The 19517-nt window shown below is 39.5% G+C and overlaps 1 protein-coding gene across 5 annotated transcripts in view; it reads right to left on the bottom strand.

The window, feature by feature from the left end:
- Rbp6 (RNA-binding protein 6) overlaps nt 1-19517 on the bottom strand; it is a 1960266-nt gene that overhangs the window by 122012 nt on the left and 1818737 nt on the right. For 3 of the 5 annotated variants that reach the window (XM_065223773.1, XM_065223776.1, XM_065223774.1), the window contains one exon: nt 9446-9478. The exons of the other annotated variants lie outside the window; for them this stretch is intronic. In XM_065223773.1, the coding sequence (XP_065079845.1) occupies nt 9446-9478 (33 nt within the window). The remainder of the gene's footprint in view (nt 1-9445; nt 9479-19517) is intronic. 5 annotated transcript variants of the gene reach the window in all.

Raw genomic sequence — 19517 nt, 5'->3', positions numbered from 1 at the left:
TGGTAGGTTACGTGCACTGCTGCCATATTTCCTGTAAGTGTTTAGTTCAATCTTCTGTGACTTTTTCAATTAGACCGATAAAATGCCTAAAATGGTCATTTTTGATTTTTTTTCTGTTTCACATATTTATTCACCATAAATTACATCCACTCAGCTATGCTATTGAGTCAAACTTCACAATTACTTGTTTTAATGAACATACATTCATTGCTAGAGGTAATACATCTGGCAAGGTTTTTTCAATGATACTTTCACGATTGCTAGCAAAGCAGTAAAGTTGAAGTGGTTTTCTTGGTGATCAATTTTGTTCACCAAGAGTTTTTTAGAAGTAGTTGTTTTGAGTTTCGTGTGTTCGATTGCGTGTAATTGTGCTATGCTTCGAAGAATACAACTAAGTAATTACTGTGAATGTGTTTTACCCAAGAAATTTTCGTTCTAAAAACATGAAGTACATATTTTTAATTTCCTTATTAATAATTTGTAAATGTATGGGTACACTAATGATGATGATTAAATGATATTTCAAAAAGAAGTAGAACACAAATTTACTTACCCTTTGTTGAAGCTTAAGGGGTGTAACTTGCAGGTTAGCAGGTATTAGCAGCTAATCTGAACGTTATTTTGTTCAGCATCGTACGCTCTATTGATATCAATACAGTTCATAGGGTGATCAACAAGGGGGGGAATAAATTTTCTAATAAAGTACCTTAATGTTTTGTTACGTTATGCTGTTTTCATGTCCATTTTTCCCCACTGCACTTTCAATGCTTATTCAGGTCCCAAACAACTGGGAAAAGTTAGAACAAATTTGGTTAATATCTCGGTTTGTGGGAGATTTTTAAACTTCGTATGGAAAACGGAGGGGGGTATCTTGACGGACGAACGTGAGGTGATTGAAAGGTGTAAACAGCACTACGATGAACATCTGAACGGCGCAGCGGCGGGAGAACAAGGTTGCAGGAGGAATGGCTTCGTCGGTACAGCTGATGAGGGGGACATGCCAGCTCCCACGATAGGTGAAGTTAAGGATGATATCCGACAGTTTAAGAACAACAAAGCAGCTGGGATAGATGGTATCGGAGCGAAACTTATGAAAATGGGCCCAAATAAGTTGGCCACTTGTCTGCACCGACTGATATTCAGGATCTGATGGATGGTGTACAGTGCTGCGTGAAGATATCGGGTGCGTTATCAAACTTGTTTGAAACTCGCAAAGGACTTCGACAAGGCGATGGTCTTTCCTGCCTCCTGTTCAATTTTGCGCTAGAAGGTATTATGAAACGTGCGGGCTTTAACATGCGGGGCACGATCTTCAATAAGTCCAGCCAGTTCATCTGCTTCGCTGACGACGTGGACATTGTCGGAAGAACGTTTCAGGCCGTGGCGGAGCAATACACCACTATGAAACGTGAAGTAGAGAGGGTTGGATTAAAGGTGATTACGTCGAAGACAAAGTATCTGTTAGCTGGAGGAACCGAGCGGGATAGGGCTCGCATAGGCAGAAGCGTGACAATCGACGTAGATGAGTTCGAGGTGGTGGATGAATATGTGTACCTCGGATCATTGGTGACGTCGTATAACAACTGCAGCAGAGAAATTCGTAGACGCATAATTGCCGGAAGTCGTGCTTACTACGGACTCCAAAAGACCCTGAGGTCGGGTAAACTTCACCCCCGTACTAAATGTACCATGTACAAGACGCTGACTGGTAGTTCTCTACGAGCACGAGACGTGGACGGTGCTCGAGGAGGACCTGCAAGCACTGGGTGTTTTCGAACGATGAGTGCTTAGGACCATCTTTGGCGGGGTATGTGAGAACGGTGTATGGAGGCGAAGGATGAACCACGAGCTGGCGCAACTCTATGGCGAACCCTGTATCCAGAAAGTTGCGAAAGCTGGACGAGTACGATGGGCGGGACACGTTTTACGAATGCTAAACAACAATCCCGCAAAAATGGTGTGTGCCTCGAATCCGGCCGGTGTGGGACGGTCAAGAAATTGGAGGCAAGCAGCAACGGACTGAGTGAATTGGAGTAACATTGTGATGCAGGTGCAATCCTGAGGGATGTCGGTCCAGGATAAGTATGTAAGTATGGGAAACGGAACGATCCTATTAATTTGCTTACCAAAAAATCCAAATATTGCTCAAATTTCACCAAAACTCGGACTTAGGTAGAGAACAAATTTTTCAAAGCTTCAACCAACCCAAATGTACATACTTGGAAAAATAATCATGAAAACAGCAAAAGGTAACAAAACATTGGGGTACTTTATTAGAAAATTCATTACGCATCCATTTGGATCCTCTTATGAATTGTATATGTGACAGTAGAGAATAAGTTGCTGAACGAGATTACGTTGAGTTTAGTTGATAAAACCTGCAAGATACATTCCTTTAAAATCAGTGTTATAAAATCATAAAGACGGATGTTAATCCTTTAAACAAAGAGGTAGACATTCTCTGCTTTCAGCAAAAATGTGCATTTGTTAAATTCTCTATTTTGTAGATCATTGGAAAAATTGGAAACTTTAAACCAAAAAGTTATGGTAAAATTGGGTTTTAAGGAAGTACTACAGTTCGTCCACCATTTTCACCCTATAACTTCGTCCACTTGAGAGATAGAAAATTGTCAGCTTGGACAAAGTTTCTTAAAATAATGTCATTTTCAATGTTTTTGAAAATGTTCATCAATTTTAATGATGCATAAAAAAGTTATCTTATTAATCTGAGTGTATACCCCCCCTCAAGCAAAAGTTTTTACCACTCAAATGAAGTACTCATGGCCATGTCCCATTTTTTTTATTTCGTACGTTCAATGTGCAACGCCAGGAAGGCAGCTCCCACACCTGGACCTATCGACCCATTAACTCATGGATCAGTGGCCAACGTCTTTACTGCCCTTCCAAAGGAAAGTGTGATCAGAGACGCTATGCCTAAGAAAAACCCGACGGCGCCGAAAACAATAGCGGATTCAATAATTTTCAAAAAATCATAGTGCCGAATCAGAATGGTGCTTGAGACAATGTTTTTGTAAAAATGAGTGATATCCAGGAAAAATATACAAAGGGCCTTATTACGGGTATCACTGCACGGTGATAAGGAAGTGATACTCAGAATAAGAGCCGTGATTGCCGTACAAATCAAATGGAAATCACTTCACCGTGACGACAAGTGAAAAGTTTTCACCGTGAAGTAACATCCGTAATAAGCCCCAAAGACTTTTTTGTTAATTTTCTGTAAATAATTAAAAAAAAAAAAAAATTTTGATACCGTAAAACGGTGATATTCATAATATTTTTTACAACAATGAATGTTTTTCAAATTTAATATTTTTAAAACAAGTACTGAGGATCCAACAGTCAATCCGTTAGTAATATGTTTGATGGCTATATCGGAAATACATTTCATTAGTGATGGTTTGAGTGCTTTTTCAAGTAGGCGAAAAACACGAAAATTGTTTGTTAATATGTTTGTAAAATATGTTATACATTCTATATAAAAACTATATACGATATCAACGGAAATACCCTAAGCTACAATATGGAATAAATGTTTCTAATTTGGAAAATGCACATCGAGTAAATTTAATCTTTATATTATACTATCAAAATTACCCGCATTATCAAAGATACCCCGTTTTACGGTACTTGAAAATGTACATTTTTATTTTTTTTATATATTTTTAATAGAAAGCTTATGAAAATGCCGATTGTTGTGAAATTTTCACAGTGGACACATTAAAATTGACAAAAATCTAAAAACAAATGCTTTGGGACATTTATTTCAGCTTAATATTTAAACATAATTTTGAAAACTTTTGTACAGAAACCACTCTTAAGGAAATCGTTTTCCATATAAAAATAACTGCAAAAATGTTTAAATAATAAGTTCAAATATCCGAAAGTATTTGTTCTACGATTTTTGTCAATTTAAGAATGTCCACTTAGGAAAATCCACAAGAGGTAGCATTTTTTATAAGCTTCCTATCATCGGCGCCGGTGGTGTAGGGGTAAGCCTCTCACCCCAAAAGGCCTGAGTTTAATCCCAGTCAGCGCCGCCTGGATGTTCTGAGGCATAAAATCTTTGATCACGCCTCCCTTCGGAAGGGAAGTAAAGCCGTTGGTCCCCGGTTCATGAGTCGATAGGTGGATAGGTAGGGTCCAAATGTGGGAGTTGCCTCTTTTTTTCATGACAAACAACTCCTGCAACACAGCTCGTTCGGACCGGTACAAATTAGGATCTTGACGGATCGATCTTATATTTGGATCAAGAATCGATCCACTGATTAAATCGGTGCCAAAGTTATGTTCCTTAAATTTACCTCGCAGTCTGGGGTGAGAGTCAATCGTTTTTTCGATGTAAATACAATTACAAAATTCAACACCTTTTGTTTTTTGAAGATCGAAAAAATCGAAAGAAGAGATCGATTTTTTCGTTCGTTTTCGTGGACAAAGAATCGAACCGAAAAATCGGAAATCGGGATGAAACAGATCGATCTTCCAAAGATTGATCAAAGATCGCCCAATCCTAGTACAAATTGTTGGCAAGCTGCTTCACGAAGTAAAGCCAAAGAAAATATTTTTTTTCCTCTGTTCGGGACCTAACGCTACTGCGACCAGTAAATTGATCTATTGTAGTATATCCCGTGTCCTTAGTTTAGTGCATGTCGTATTACTCCATCACTATTGAGAAATGATGAAGTATTCGATTTTTTTTACAGTTGCCACTCTTGCATTTATCGCAAGGATCTGACTCTAATTGAAAGGTCCCGCTATTTATACCCTTCGGAGTGTTGAAACACCCTCCAAAGGCGCGCCCCTTTGTCAGTCAAAATTGGATTCCTTAGCAACAAAATTAAGGTATGACACCGATAATGACCATGCATCAGAACCCTAGTCTTAACCACTTCAAACTAGAGAACAACGAATAGAAGATTAGGAATAACATAGATGAAGACAACTAACTCATTTGTTTTTCCTTGTTTCAAGATCATCCTCGGTAGACAAAGCCGAGTCTTGTCACTATCAACAAGGCGTAAAAAGTAACAAGGACTAAGATGTGTTCCTTGGATTACTGAAAAATCCTGTTCCCCTAGTTTGAAGTAGTCAGGACTAGGAATCGGTGGTAGATCTTACATCCCGTAACATACCAAAAAAAAGGTGATCTACCCACGTTACGGGAAGATATACTTGTGTTAACACTCCGAATACGATGCCTCCGAAAAACGTGTAACGGCAAGTTTGCAATGGCATAACTTAGCCATTTCTTTGTGAATTTTTAATAAAATGTGGTGCTTCTAAAATACCTAGAGTCTGTAGGTGATTTTGATTGTAAAAGAAAAATTAAAAATAGGTTCGTCTACTTTATTCAAAAGCGAAAAGAGTCGTTACACGTTTTTTAAAGGAGTGTTTATGGGTTTTGCAAGTGGCCTAAGATCCATAAATTAGACTAATGGGTACAAATGGTCATAATTAGGCAAAATACAGTCATGGTTCCTATATATTGATCCTGGAGACAGCGGAACCGTCCTCTGGAAGATTCGGAACATCCGTAAAATTGGTCAATCCACGAAACTGATCCTAGAGCTCAACAGTTTTTTGAAAACATTAGGAACTGTGATATACGAAAGAATTTGGGTTCATGACATAAACACAAACCCGTATGGCTACATGGGAGCGTGCTCAGGAAGATCCGAAACATCTGTAAAAGTGGTCAATCCATGAAACTGATCCTAGAGCTGCGCGATTTTTTTTTCGGAAGCACTTCGAACTGTGATATAAGAAATAATTTCGGTTGTGACATAAAAATGGGCCTGGATGGCCATGGGATCATCCTCCGGAAGATCCGGAACATCCGTCAAAGTGATTCATCCATGAAACTGTTTCTAGAGCTCCACGGTTTTTTCGAAACTGGTTTTTTTTTAACTGTGATGTAAGAAAAAATAGGTCGTGACGTATACACCGTCCTCTAGAAGATCTGGAACATCTTTAAAAGTGGTAAGTTCATGAAACTGATCCTGCAGCTCCGCAGTTTATTTAAAAAAATATTAGTAACTGTGTTATAGAATGAATTTGGGGTCGTGACATAAACATGAACCTGGATGGCCATTGGACCGTCAGCCGGAAGATCTGGAACGTCCGTAAAAGTGTTTCATTCATGAAACTGTAAATAAACTGTGATATTTTTCGAAAACTTCACACTTCGAAGTGTTTTCGAGAAAACCGCGAAGTTCTAGAATCAGTATCATTAATACACTACTTTTACGGATCTTCCGGAAGACGGTTTCATGGTCATTCGGGTCCATGTTTATGTTACAACTCCAAATTATTTCTTTTATCACAGTTCCTAATGCTTTCGAAAAAACCGCGGAGTTCTAACCATTTTTAAGAATGTTCCAGATCTTCCGAATGACGGTCCCACGGCCTTCTAGGTCAAGGGGTAGGTCACTCCGCACACCAATCTTGGGTCATATTTTTTGTCAGTGTGCCGCAAGTATGCCGATTGTGCCGGTCATAGAGCAAGCTGCGATTGTTTGTAAAATACCCATCCCGGCAACCCGGTATTTCTGACACATTGAATGTTTTGGTTTGAAATCGCAAGGATAAATCGGATTGAGGATGACGCGGGAACTGGCAGGTGTGTGAACTTTTGGTGTTTTGTGATCCACAGGATAATAAAAGTCCTGTGTTTTAGTGTTTTATAATGCCCTCAAAGGCAGACCAGAAATCTAGCTTTTCGGCCGGAAAGAGTTGGAACCGGTGGGGAGCATTGTTAGAGACCGACTATAGAGGATGATGAATAGACTTCTTTAGTCTGTTTTGTGTGATTTGCAGCATTATTTGAATTAAAGGTACTAATGAGGTCTGATTAACTGGCTCTTCCTCTTGAGTCCACTCTGGAACCTACATTTCGTATTTAGATCTATAAGTGAACTGCTGGTCTGAGTTCCTCTGGTATATTCAATTAGAAGATGTTCCTGAACATGACTGTGATGTTCTGAACAACTTCAATGACAGTTGTCCAGCAGTGCTCCCATTTTATTTACAACAATCTAATCCCTACGAGATTGTGCCAAAGGTATGCCGACAATGTGCCGATGGATGTGCCCAAGCTGTGTAAAATATAATTCAGGCACATTGTGCTGAGTGACTTACCCCTTGTTCTAGGAACATGTTTATGTCATGACCCCTAATTAATTAATATATAACAGTCCCAAGTGTTTTCGAAAAAAAAAAACCGTGGAGCTCTAGGATCAGTTTCATAGATTGAACACTTTTACTGATGTGCCGGATCTTCCGGAGGACGGTCCGATGACCATCCTAGTCAATGTTTATGTCATGAAACCAAATTCTGTCTTATATCACAGTTCCTAATGTTTTCGAAAAAACTGCGGAGTTCTAGATGGAGGTTTATGGATAGACCACTTTTACGAATGTTCCGGATTTTTCCAGGACCGTTCCGTTATCTCCAGGTTTCTTTTATAGGAACCATGACTGTATTTTGGCTAATTATGAACATTTGTGCCCATTAATCTAAACTATGGATCTTAAACCCAAAAACACACCTTTAAAATCAAACGTGTAACGAGCCTAGGAATTCTACAGGTAGGTACCACAATTTTGGAAATTCATCAAGAAATGGCTAAGTTATATCATTGCAAACTTGCTGTTACACGTGTTTCGGAGGCTTCGTAGTCGGCGTAAAGTTTTTTACCCACCGTATTCGGAGTGTTAACGGGATTTATTTTTGTTATGTCTTTTCTCGATTCCGATCAAGCTATGACTTTAACAACAAAGCAGGCAAGCAATATATCATTATCCTTCTACCACTCCGATTGAGCTGTGTTGCAAAGAAAGTTTGTCGTGGTAGTCGTAGCAAGCGTTTTGTTTGTATCATTGGTTGCTTTATGTGTTTGGATTCGCTGGTTGTTTGGCGTCTAGTTTCACTTTTCAGATCTTTTTAGATGCTATTGTGTGGGTTTGTGAGTGGGTTTCAAAACAATTTTATAATCAAACGGAAGTCAACAGTATCCTTGTGATTGTGAATTTATAACTATCGTAGGCGTTTGAATACTGTTGAAAGCAGGTTGTTCGTTGGCATTCACATGTTTATGAACTATAGACGTTGAATATGATGTCATCAGTGATGCGATCCCACTCGGTTGATCTACAGCATCAACAGCAGTGCCCTAAGTCTGGAAAACAACTTATTTGCTTAAATATGATTCTACTGTAAATGTATCACTAACTGTAGGAAGAATCTAATTCTCAAACTAGTTGGTCTGTCATCTATGGTTCACATCCTTTAGTAGGATAATGTGTTCTAATGTTCGATCTATATTATGGACTCGGTAAGGTGAAAAAACGCAACAGTAACGCTAGAAAGTTTTATAGTTAGTTAATCTTGCACTTTGTTTTTTTTTTTTAATATTCTGTCCAGTTACTTGAATCTAGCTAATAGAGTACACCATGCCCTGTAATAAAAGAAAATATTCTGTCTCATCTACTGCGAATAAGAGCTGGTAGACTGTCGCAAGTCTCTGATTTCAATAACCAGCATACTGGCTGCCATCTAAAGCCGTTGTTAGCATACTTACAGTTTCGTAAACATTCTGAAAAATGATTCCTTTTAACACTCTTTCTCTTCTTGCACGTTTGTTGTAGGATGAGAAATGGAAACTGGTTTTGAATGAAACGATCAAACATAAAGGATTACATCGAAAGAAAGACAACATTAAGAGCATTTTGAACTAGTTTGATTTCTACCGATTGGTACTTGTTACGAATATTGGTTAGAACTGAAAACGAAAATCATGGTGAATTGCGAACATTGATCGATTTTTTGTTGATGTTTTAGATTGAGAGCGACAGATAGATGGGGTTCAAAAACAAAAGGAAACGTTTCTTGTATGTTTGTTTGTTTGTTTGGCAAAATTAGTCAAGCAAATAGCGAGTTTAATTCATAAGATTAACAAAATTATCACTGAAAGGAAACGGTTAATGCAAAGGAATAAGCGCTACTTGCTAAGTGGTGACGAATTGAGAGTTAGAGGGGATAAAACAGTAAGAGAGTGTTCTAAATGGAAAGCAAGGAGCTATCGATTGTTCGCTGACGTTTCTGTTTGTTTGATAGTAAGAGAAATTTAAAAATTTTCCGAAAGATATCTGTTTACAACATCCGAGTTCTCGAGAATAAAGATAGGAAAAAGAGAAACACAAACCATTCGAATCAGTTCATCCAATTTCACTGCTTTGATTTTAGAAGCGTTTTACGAGGAATTTAGGTTTTCGTTTAGAATAAAAGAGTTTAAAAAGAAACAGAGACATAGTTGCTCTGAGGAAGAAATCAAAGTTCAAAGTGAGACAAAATCACATTCTTATTGTTGTTGTTTTTTTTATTTGATTTGAAAAAAGTAGAGTTAGTAAAAAATTTAAATTTTCTTACCATCAGGTAAAGTCCCCAGCGACCACATAAAATCTAAAAATGCAGAAAACAAAAAGAAAAAAAAAACTACGTTTAGATACTATTTCGTTTTTTGGCGAATCCGGCCAGGGGTTGGCTGCAGGATGTCCAATTGATGGCGTTTTCTAAGGAGTAAATGGGAGTGCTCTAGGACTAGGCTTTTATAGGGTTATAAATAGGCGGACATTGAGTAATATGGAAAACGAATAAATATGTCGAAAAAACAAACGGAAAACAAAACTCGTTAACAACGAAGCAAACACTGAGAGAAACCAACTGAACGGATGTCGATTGTGGAAAAAAGAAATAACAAAGTAATCGAGGGTTGCATCTAAGCGCGCTTTTTTTTTGTTGACATTGTTGACGCTGTGTTCCTTTCGCTCATGGCCGACTACGTTTTCGTTTATTTTGTTTTTTTCGTCCGATCCCGTTTATGAATTCAAACACACACACGCACAGCAATAGAAATTCAGTTTCGGATCTGACATTTGGACAAAAACGGCAAACCGCAAATCAAAGGAAAATTCATCTATAAACTACTAATATTAAACAGTGTCTAATAACCGGATAGAGCTATAAACTACGAGTAAATGAGAGCGTATGGTTTCCGGCGACTGAGATATCACACTCTAAAACTAACATGAGTAAAAGTCTTAAAAGCTATTCGATTTGTTTTGATTTGCCTTTCGTTGATTTGATCGTAAAATACATACACACACACACACACACTCTAAAATCCGACCTCGTCCTTCGTGTTCCTTTTTATCTATGACCTTCTCTAGCAGAAGGTTGGCTGGTTCGGCCCAGAAGGACGAAGTTTTATTCACGACTACGCAAATGGAACACTCATTATCACTCCCGCAACCTAATATCACCTCAAAGTTGCTTATTCGTTGATTGACACACCGACTAACAATTGCAGTGGGCTGGATGGTGATTGACTGTTTAGTTGTAATTTGGAGAGTGACATAATTAATGGGTGGTATCTCGCTAGTTTCAAAAGCTGAAGCGAAATTTTGTAGCATTTCCTGATCTATTGGAACAGGTTGATAACGCAGTAAATATCCATTGCTGACGTTAGAGTTGACGATATTGGCGATAATGGCATTAGCTAACCTGGTAATTGGAAGCTGTTTTATCAAAATCGGTTGAGAACTGACAACATGGGAGTAATAGTGAATATTTATAAAACAAATTGTTCGTATCAGTTCCGGACATTAGTACATATATAACTTCGTTAATATATTTTTCTATTCCAAAAAATTAAAAGGTCTTTAACTTTTCCGGATGTTGATGAAATTTTCAGAATTCTTGTCTGCTGGTTGGTCAGGACTTAGTGGTGTAATTTTGAGCTAGATTGCATCAAAAAGCATCAAAAATTGCAGTTTCTATCTATCTATCTATAGCAAAAAGAAGCGATTTATTGAAATTGCCCAAACTTCATACAAATTAAGTCTATCATGCTCAAAAATATACCGATAAGATTCAGGAACATCCGAAAATTAGGTGATATACTTTTGCCGGTACTGCATGGGATACATTCATCTTGCCATTAACCACATAAAACCAATCAAAAGCTTGATAGCTACACTTGTGGGAAATAATGTGGATTACTTTTTTGCAGGGACGTATCAGCTTTTGTAAACAATCGTCGATTTTGCGTAACTGATAGATCACCCACGCATACTAACACCACTTTTAGGTAGGAGAAAATTTCATCTATCTAATGGTAGTGTTAGTATGCGTGGGCGAGCTACCAATTACGCCAAACCAACGATCAAATGCATTGTTTACAAAAGCTGATACGTCCCTTCGAAAAAGTAATCGAGAAATAGCCGTGAGTGCACTACACTACCAGAGGATTCCTGTATTTGGAGGGGGTAGTCACTCTTCACACTTATTTTGTGCTAATTTTTTTCCCAATGTGCCTCAAGTGTGCCGGAGATGTGCTGGCAGTGCCGACAGTGCCTATCTCACGCTGACTAGTGAATAATGGATTTCTAGCTGATACGGTGCTCCTGTTAGACATCAAGGAAGTCGCTCCGTTGTCACCTGAAGTTGAGACAACACTACCACAGCTTCAAGAACGACTATGACGTGTTTGTTAGTGACACCACCTATGCGAATGTAGATACCAGCGATGCGAGTGCCGAGTCGACAGATTCTGTGATCAAAAGTGATCCCCGTGTTTCCACCGTGGCAATCTTTATGTATAGTTGGGTAACAGGCAGGGATGGAAAATCATTTACATTCATTTCGTGCATTCATACACATTCATTTGCCTCTAACTTTTTCATCAACAGAATTCCGTAAAATAGTGTTTGAAGTTTTTGCAGGCTTTCATATTAGCTACATCTTTTGTTAACAACTCAAATCTGTATCTCTTATGCATGATGAATCAGAGCGATAAGAACCCACCATTGTTTTTCAGTGAATGTAAATTGCATTCACTGAAAAACAATAACATGTTCGGCCAGCTCTATTTCATCATGCATAAGAGATTCAGATTTTAGTTATTAACAAAAGTTGTAGTTAATATCAAAATCTACAAAAGCATGATACATCATTTGATGGTACTCTGTTGATGAAAAAAGTTAGAGGCAAATGAATGTAAATGAATGCACGAAATGAATGTAAATGATTTTCCATCCCTGGTAACAGGTGATGTTAAACAGCGACCTGGATCACAAACTACCAGGCAAATATGATGGCGTTACAATGCGTTACAAGGCAAGGATGTATTCTATCACCGCTACTGTTCCTCATCGTAATCGACGAGATAATGGTTGGTGCGATCGACCGTGTGCCGAACCGTGGGTTGCTCTGGCAGCCTATTACAATGGAGCATCTAAACGACCTAGATTTGGCGGATGACGTTGCTTTAGTATCACAACGGCGTTCTGACATGCAGAGTAAGCTCGACGATCTCGCCGAACGCTCCTCAGCGGCAGGTCTCAACATCAACGTCAGCAAGACTAAATCGTTGGATATCAACACGGGAAATCCATCCAATTTTACGGTAGCTGGTCAGGAAGTGGAGAAGGTTGAAAGTTTCCAATATCTTGGCAGCCAGATAGCGTCGGACGGCGGAACCAAGAGTGACATAGGTGCACGGATCAAGAAGGCAAGGGCTGCTTTTGCGAGTTTACGAAACATCTGGAAGTCAAATCAGATTAGTCTCCGCACGAAGATCCGAATTTTCAACTCTAACGTGAAATCTGTACTGCTGTACGCTAGCGAAACATGGTGCGTATCAGCGGAGATCACACAGAAGCTGCAGGTGTTCATCAACCGATGCCTGCGGTATATAATTCGTGCTTGGTGGCCTCACAACTGGATTTCGAATGCCGAGCTCCATCGACGGTGTCACCAGAAGCCGATATCGACAGAAATTCGGGAACGTAAGTGGAGGTGGGTTGGCCACACTCTACGGAAGAGCGGAAATGAAATCTGCAAACAAGCGCTGGATTGGAATCCAGCCGGACATCGCAGCAGAGGCAGACCCAGGGGCTCATGGCGGCGAAGCCTAAACAAGGAGATTAAGCAAGTCGACCGGAATTTGACCTGGGCCCAGGTCAAGGCGAAAGCAAACAATCGCCCAGGATGGAGATCTTTCACGTTGGCCCTTTGCGCCAGGGATGGCGCTCAGGACACTTAAGTAAGTAAGTAAGTTACAATGCAGTTCTTTTGATGGACGCAATCACGACATTAGTCGACCATCCACGAACATCGACAACCAGAGTCAATTCAGCGCTACTCTAGCCGACGCTAGGAGAGGGAAAGATGATCCGATGACGCACCAGGAGGATTATCATGGGACAACTCCGACCGCAGCTAATCAACAACAATACCTCGGTGTCGATGGATCTACCGAAGGGCAGGCACGATGCCAGTGGAAACGTCAATCAACACAAGGCCCACGTGGTGTTCGAAAGATAGGGGTGGACTACGACGGAACCTACTCATCTGACGTTCGTCACAGTTCACCGCGGTACCGATTCGTTTTGGCGGCCAAGCACCGTCTTGAGGTACATCCGTTTCAGCAAGGAGTTTTGGGCGAAGAAATTGTCATAGAACAACCGCCATGTTTCGAGATATCCCCAATTGGTTTGTCGTTTGATCAAGACTGTCAAGCAATCTAGGTAAGGCCTGGAACATCAAGTTTGATGCTGCATTGAAGCTACTTGGGCTGATTCAGTCCGAGTTGACGACGAACTGATATTCTCCAACGATGAACAGCCTCAAGATTAAGTTTAGCAGTAGTTACATTGCCGATAAAGGATTTGAAATCTGCTGAAAGCTTTGTATGAGGGATCACCCGTATGGACGATTCTGTTTTAGTATATAAAGAAGCCGAATGTCTGCTTTAGATGTAATCTCGTGATGCACTGTACAGAAAGTAATGTTATGCTGAATTTCGTCAAAACAGATGAACATTGCGCAAGTTGCAGACAAATTTACTCCAGCGAGTTGCAGCTTGGACGTTATCAATGAGCGAATGGATAGTTGAATTGAAGCTGACAGCTGGAGAAGGACTCTTGAAGATCAGCAAGCTGCGCCTTATGCGTTGTCCAGACTACAGAGTTATAACATGTTATAGCGCTATCTTGATGGTGGTTTCTGTGTTGTAATTATTTGAGAACCGTTATAACATGTTATAACTCGGTAGTCTGAACGTACTATTAAGGTTAATGGCAATAGTTTAACCTGTTATCGTCAGTGACAGGGTTGTTAATCGATAACCATCGATAACGTCTGCAATGGTGAATTTGCATTGTAAGCGGCAATGCAGAGGTTACCGATGGTTATCAATTAACAACCCTGATCAGGAAGGTATACAAAGTTTTTAGATCTCAATTTTGGTTAACGGATGCTCTGAAAAATGATGAATCCTCATGCATTTACCCCCTGAAATCAGTCTTTAAAAAAATTACTTTTTGCATAACGATTCTGTCATGTGTCACCATCCATCCAGCCCACTGTTTCACTCTAATACCTATCAGTTAAATCGTCAGAACATAGCAGCAAAAGAGCACTTCATATCTAGTATATATCACAAGAAAAACCGGTAACAAAGGTCAGTAACACACTCTGGTGGCGGCAACTGGAGTTGAACCCTATGCCGCCACTATCGATTGGCACTCTGCAGCTCAGCTATCTATAAACTAACACGGCAATCGCTTCCCTCTTGCCACGTGTCCACTACACATCTATCGTCTATTGGGCTTATCACTATTTTCTAGACTAGATATAAATATGAATATATGTAGATATGTCAAACAAAACAAAACAATTCTCTCAACTATGTATCCACTCTCGCTCATCAAAGCAGGGCACCACACCACGAAAACGAAAAAGACGAAAAAACACTTTCTCTAATCTATAAGTCTAGAATGACTATTTATAAATCTATCACTTTGGCACCGCTATAGGAATCAAGTTTTCAAAAGAAAACTTTGGCTGCTGCTTGTTTGTCGAGATAAGAATGCGAATGCGGAAAAAAGAAACGGATCTCTGCTTACTTCTCGCTTCTCTGCACGTCATCGTCTCCCTCACCATCGCCAACAACATCAAACTCTCTTATTGTCATCAGCGAAGTTTCATCGCGCCTAATCGCTCTTGAATGATCCCTGTGGGTGTGTTGATCTAATCGAGATTTGCTCTGACAGCTTCGCGGGGTGACACTTAAAATATATACACTGGTTATATTGATGATTGCTGCCGTTTGGTGAATATTGATTTCAAAGCATGCTTTGCTTATGTTTATTTATTTTTTTTCTCTCTCTGCCTAGTTGTTTAATATGTGTGCGGTGCGATTGTATGTTCAAGTAATTATTCAGACATTAGTAGTAGGCTCTGAAATACATTTCGGTTGCCACGGTTACACATAGATTTCAAAGCTGCTCCTGTTTCTGCGTGTGTTTGCCAATGGTAATTAATTTAAATATTTTATTATGATTACATTCTGAAGCTAGGGATGCATTAATTAGATGGTTTATGTTTTTAATTGCTACTCATTGGACCCGGCGCCGATGTGTTTTTTTTTTGTTCAAAACGGCAGCCAATAACCTCATTATGTGACATGCGATATATCCGGAAAAATCATCAACTGATTACAGGACCCTTGTTACTTTCCTGTGCACTGCTTGTGTACATTGCTCTTGAAAACTATTATTAAAATGAATCTGATTTTAATATTGGTTAATTAAAGTAGCTTCCTATACTAGAAAATCAAGAGCACAGCACGCCATGATCCATTTTCATTAGTGTCATATTCCGGTGTGAAGCACGCTCGATGCGAGTAGCTCAGTAACTGAGTCGGATTCAACTCAAAATTGTAAGAAGTTGAGTTACTCGGTGAGTGATTTGTTTTTCTCTCTGTTCCTGTCAGTCTAGGAGTGTACTAATAAACTTAATGAAAACCTCTGGAAAATCAAAGAAAACTTTTCTTATTCACTGAGTAAACCAATTCAACTCGACTCAATTTGAAAAAAAAAAATCGACTCAATAAGGCTGTTCATGAGACAGTTGCGACCAGCTGACTTTTTTGTTTACCAAGAACTTTTGACAGATCACAGTAGAACTGGCAGCTTATTCTCATATGAATCTTTGCTTTGTTTATGTTTACATTCAGCACCATACTCATCACTCACAATCTAGATTTCTAGCTGTCAGTTCTCGCGTCACCTTTTAAATAGACCAATCTACATTGATCGATTCTCTTCATCGACTCTCTCTTTCGTTGATAACTTTGCTGCATTCATATTGCGTGCTAGTATTTCTATATAGTCTGTTCAAATAAAGTATTATTAAGCGTATAACAGCTGACCATGTTATTGGAGCCAAGTAATTACCTAAAGAGAGAGTCAATGAAGAGAATCGATCAATGTAGATTGGTCTATTTGAAAGGTGACGCGAGAGTTCCACTGAGATACGTCTCTTGGATCACCTTATAGACGAGTGCACCGATGGATTTGAGTTCACTCACTCGACAAAAAATTACACAACAGCGGGGCCCTGTTTACTAAAAATGAACACCTGAATAATACTCGCATAACATTTAAAACGGGCCTATCAACTTTTGCACACAAAACTTGTTAAGTCCTCTTCGCGCAAACCGAATACGCCCACGTAAACTAACAACACCATCGGGTAGGAGAAACTCTCCCCTTTCTGATAGTGCTCTTGGTTTGCGTGGGCGTACTTCGGTTCTCGTGAAAAGAGCCTAGCAAGTTGTTTACAAAAGTTGATATGCCATTTTCAAATGTTATGCGAGTATTATACATGTGTTCATTTTTAGTAAACAGGGCCCCGCTGTTGTGTCACTTTTTGTCGAGTGAGTGAACTCAAATTCATCCGTGCACTCGTCTATTGAAATTCACTCTCAAAGGCCGATGAGATCTATTAAATTCGCAAAAACATAGGTCACTCATATACTGAGTAAAATTTTCCTCTCTTTACCTAAACAATCTGTTTACCCAATCTCGATTTTCCTCATATTCGGAAAGTTTTTCTTGGAAAATCGAGGAAACTTTTACTCAGTCTTTGAGTAACCTACGTTTTTGAGAATTCCGAGAAATCTAGTTGGTTTAATCGGCTGTGCAAATACGGTGAAAACCAACTTTCAATATTACCAACCACACATAAACAAGCGTGACCGCACGCCGTAGTGGAGGACAATGGTTCAGCACCCACTGACACTTACTTGCAAAAACAAAATTACATCCAACTTCTGGGGGATGTTTGCCATCGTTATCTGCACGGTTGATTGTTATTGATTTTGACAGCTCTTAAGCTTTGATTTCGTTGTTTTCTCCCGATCGCCTTCAGAAGAACAATGACGTCTGTTTGACAACCAATCAAAGGAGGCGAAGTTTTGCTCTTGCGTTCACTGCAGTTGGCGCATTAGCCTAGGAAAATAATTACTTGCATCATTAGGCACTCGGCAAAAGTTGACGCAAACTGTGCATTCGGGTGAAGTGCAAAAACTACTTGAAAGACAGCTGCTGATCGTAAAGAGTGGCACACTACTACTGAACGAAGAAGCCGTTAAAGTCTTGAAGGAAAAAAAGTGATTAAAAGAAAGTTGTTTTCCACCGCCTTTACATTTAAGTAGTGTAATGCCTCTACCCAGTAAGGCTACTTACGAAGAAACTGAAGAGCGAAAAAGAAAGTAAGTTGAACAAGAGTACAAAAACCGTGGAGGTTTAATCCAGTAAAAGTTTCTTCCTTTCAGACAGCGGTGGATTGTGGAATAAGGTGAAAATTCTTCCTTACTGTGGTAGTTTCTTCTTGCGATAAAGCGTGTAAAATTTTTGCGATAAATACTTTGGAGCGTTTCTTACTGCATTTTAGCACATCATAGGGATTAAATCAGGTGGGGAATCTTTCTTGTCAATGTTTCGCCACTTAATTATCTGAAGCTGAACACTGGAAAATGCTTGAAGCAAGAAAGTTGTGATTCGTATTATTATTTTCAAGCTCCTGATGATAGTTTAAGATTTGAGAGACTAGTGACTTAGCCTACATTTGTGCCCTTTAGCAATACCAACATTATTGTTTGTGTCTTAAGAAGCTAAGGACTAAAATGGCAAATTTTGCTACCACTTTGGATACCAGACAAATCTTATCGCATTCCCTACTCCTCTTGCTTTCGTGCACAAATTCAAACAAAAACCATCTTTTATCTTTGTTGCCCCCCTTCAGCTGTAAGTAGCATTGGACTAGCTAATAGCGGGTGAATGAAATCGTAAAAAAGAACAAATGAACAACTCAAAAAATTCGCAGTAGCAGCAACTTTGCTTAGTCAGAGATTCTAGTTTTACACGAACTTGATCGCTTTCACACACACACATACAATTGCACTGCTTTATGCTCACCATTTCCATTCCCTGCTTAAGTGCTAACAATTCTAAGATAAATCTCTTCTGCTTAATATCTAGAAGACGGTCATGTCTTTTCTCCTCACGGCCAGTTTTCACACCAACAACAGTTTCGCCACCTTTGGCTCCAACCTTGACTGATACATGTTTGGTGAAAGTACGGGTGGTTCTTATATTTCTTTTGTATTTTCACGATTCAGTTTTCGTGCTCGCACAAACAACGACCGAACAAAAAGGCAAACAGAACTCGCGTAACAAAAAACAAAGAAAAAAAAAACGAACAACAGTTTCTTACTCATGTATGGGGAAAATGCTCCCAGCGCCACTCACATTAGTCGCCGAGTGGAGAATTTTTCATTTGCCCTCAAAACTTGTTGGGTTGATTTTGTTTTTCTTCAAGATTTTTAATTCATTTATTTACACACTTACGACGGAGGGAAAAAAGTTTTGGTTCGCTTTTTTTTACTCTCTCTTTCTCTCTCTCTCTGTTTGCTGCCATGCTTCCAGATCTCAGAAGTGACTTGCTTTTCTCTTCTGTTTATTTACTTAAAAATATAATGTATTTTTTTTATTAGAATGAAATCCAGTAATGAGACACTGAATGATATTAGAGTGCTGGGCTGAAGACTGCTTCCCACGTCCAGTCACCGTCTACTCGATTGATGGAGATGGAGTCACTCATCATCCACTTCACAGGATCTCTTGTGGCGACGATGATGAGTGGATTCTCCTCGATCCACTCAAACGAGAAGCGAAGCGGATCAACGGGAAATATCAGCCCAAGATAAATCTACCTCTGCTGGGTCAATAGAATGTAATTAGTTAATTTGTGTGTGTTTTACTCTTCGGCGAGTGGTCACATTTTTGCCGAGCTCTAGGTTGAAGCACACACACTCACACAGACTCGCGATTGCTGTTGTGCTCCTAATTTATTGTTTTACTTTTGTCTTAGGCAACCGTCGCGAAGTCAACCACCAGCCACATTTTCCCGAAAACAGCCCCCATTGCAATTGGTCGAGAAGAAGTTACTGCTCCAAGCTTGTAGACCATCATCGGGAGTTGTCCACAGATACATTTTGAAGGAGAGGATGGAGGAAGAGGAGAAGGGAAGAAGAGTGTTGGAAAAGTTTCCCCACTTTTCGTTGATTTTTATTGGGAAAGCTGTTTGTCTT

This window comes from Ochlerotatus camptorhynchus, unplaced genomic scaffold (assembly GCF_037179485.1).
Source record: "Ochlerotatus camptorhynchus isolate MF236.1 unplaced genomic scaffold, CSIRO-AGI_Acam_v1.1 ptg000196l, whole genome shotgun sequence".
NCBI classification, from domain to species: Eukaryota; Metazoa; Arthropoda; class Insecta; order Diptera; family Culicidae; genus Ochlerotatus; species Ochlerotatus camptorhynchus.
This window is presented reverse-complemented; position numbering and strand designations above follow the sequence as displayed.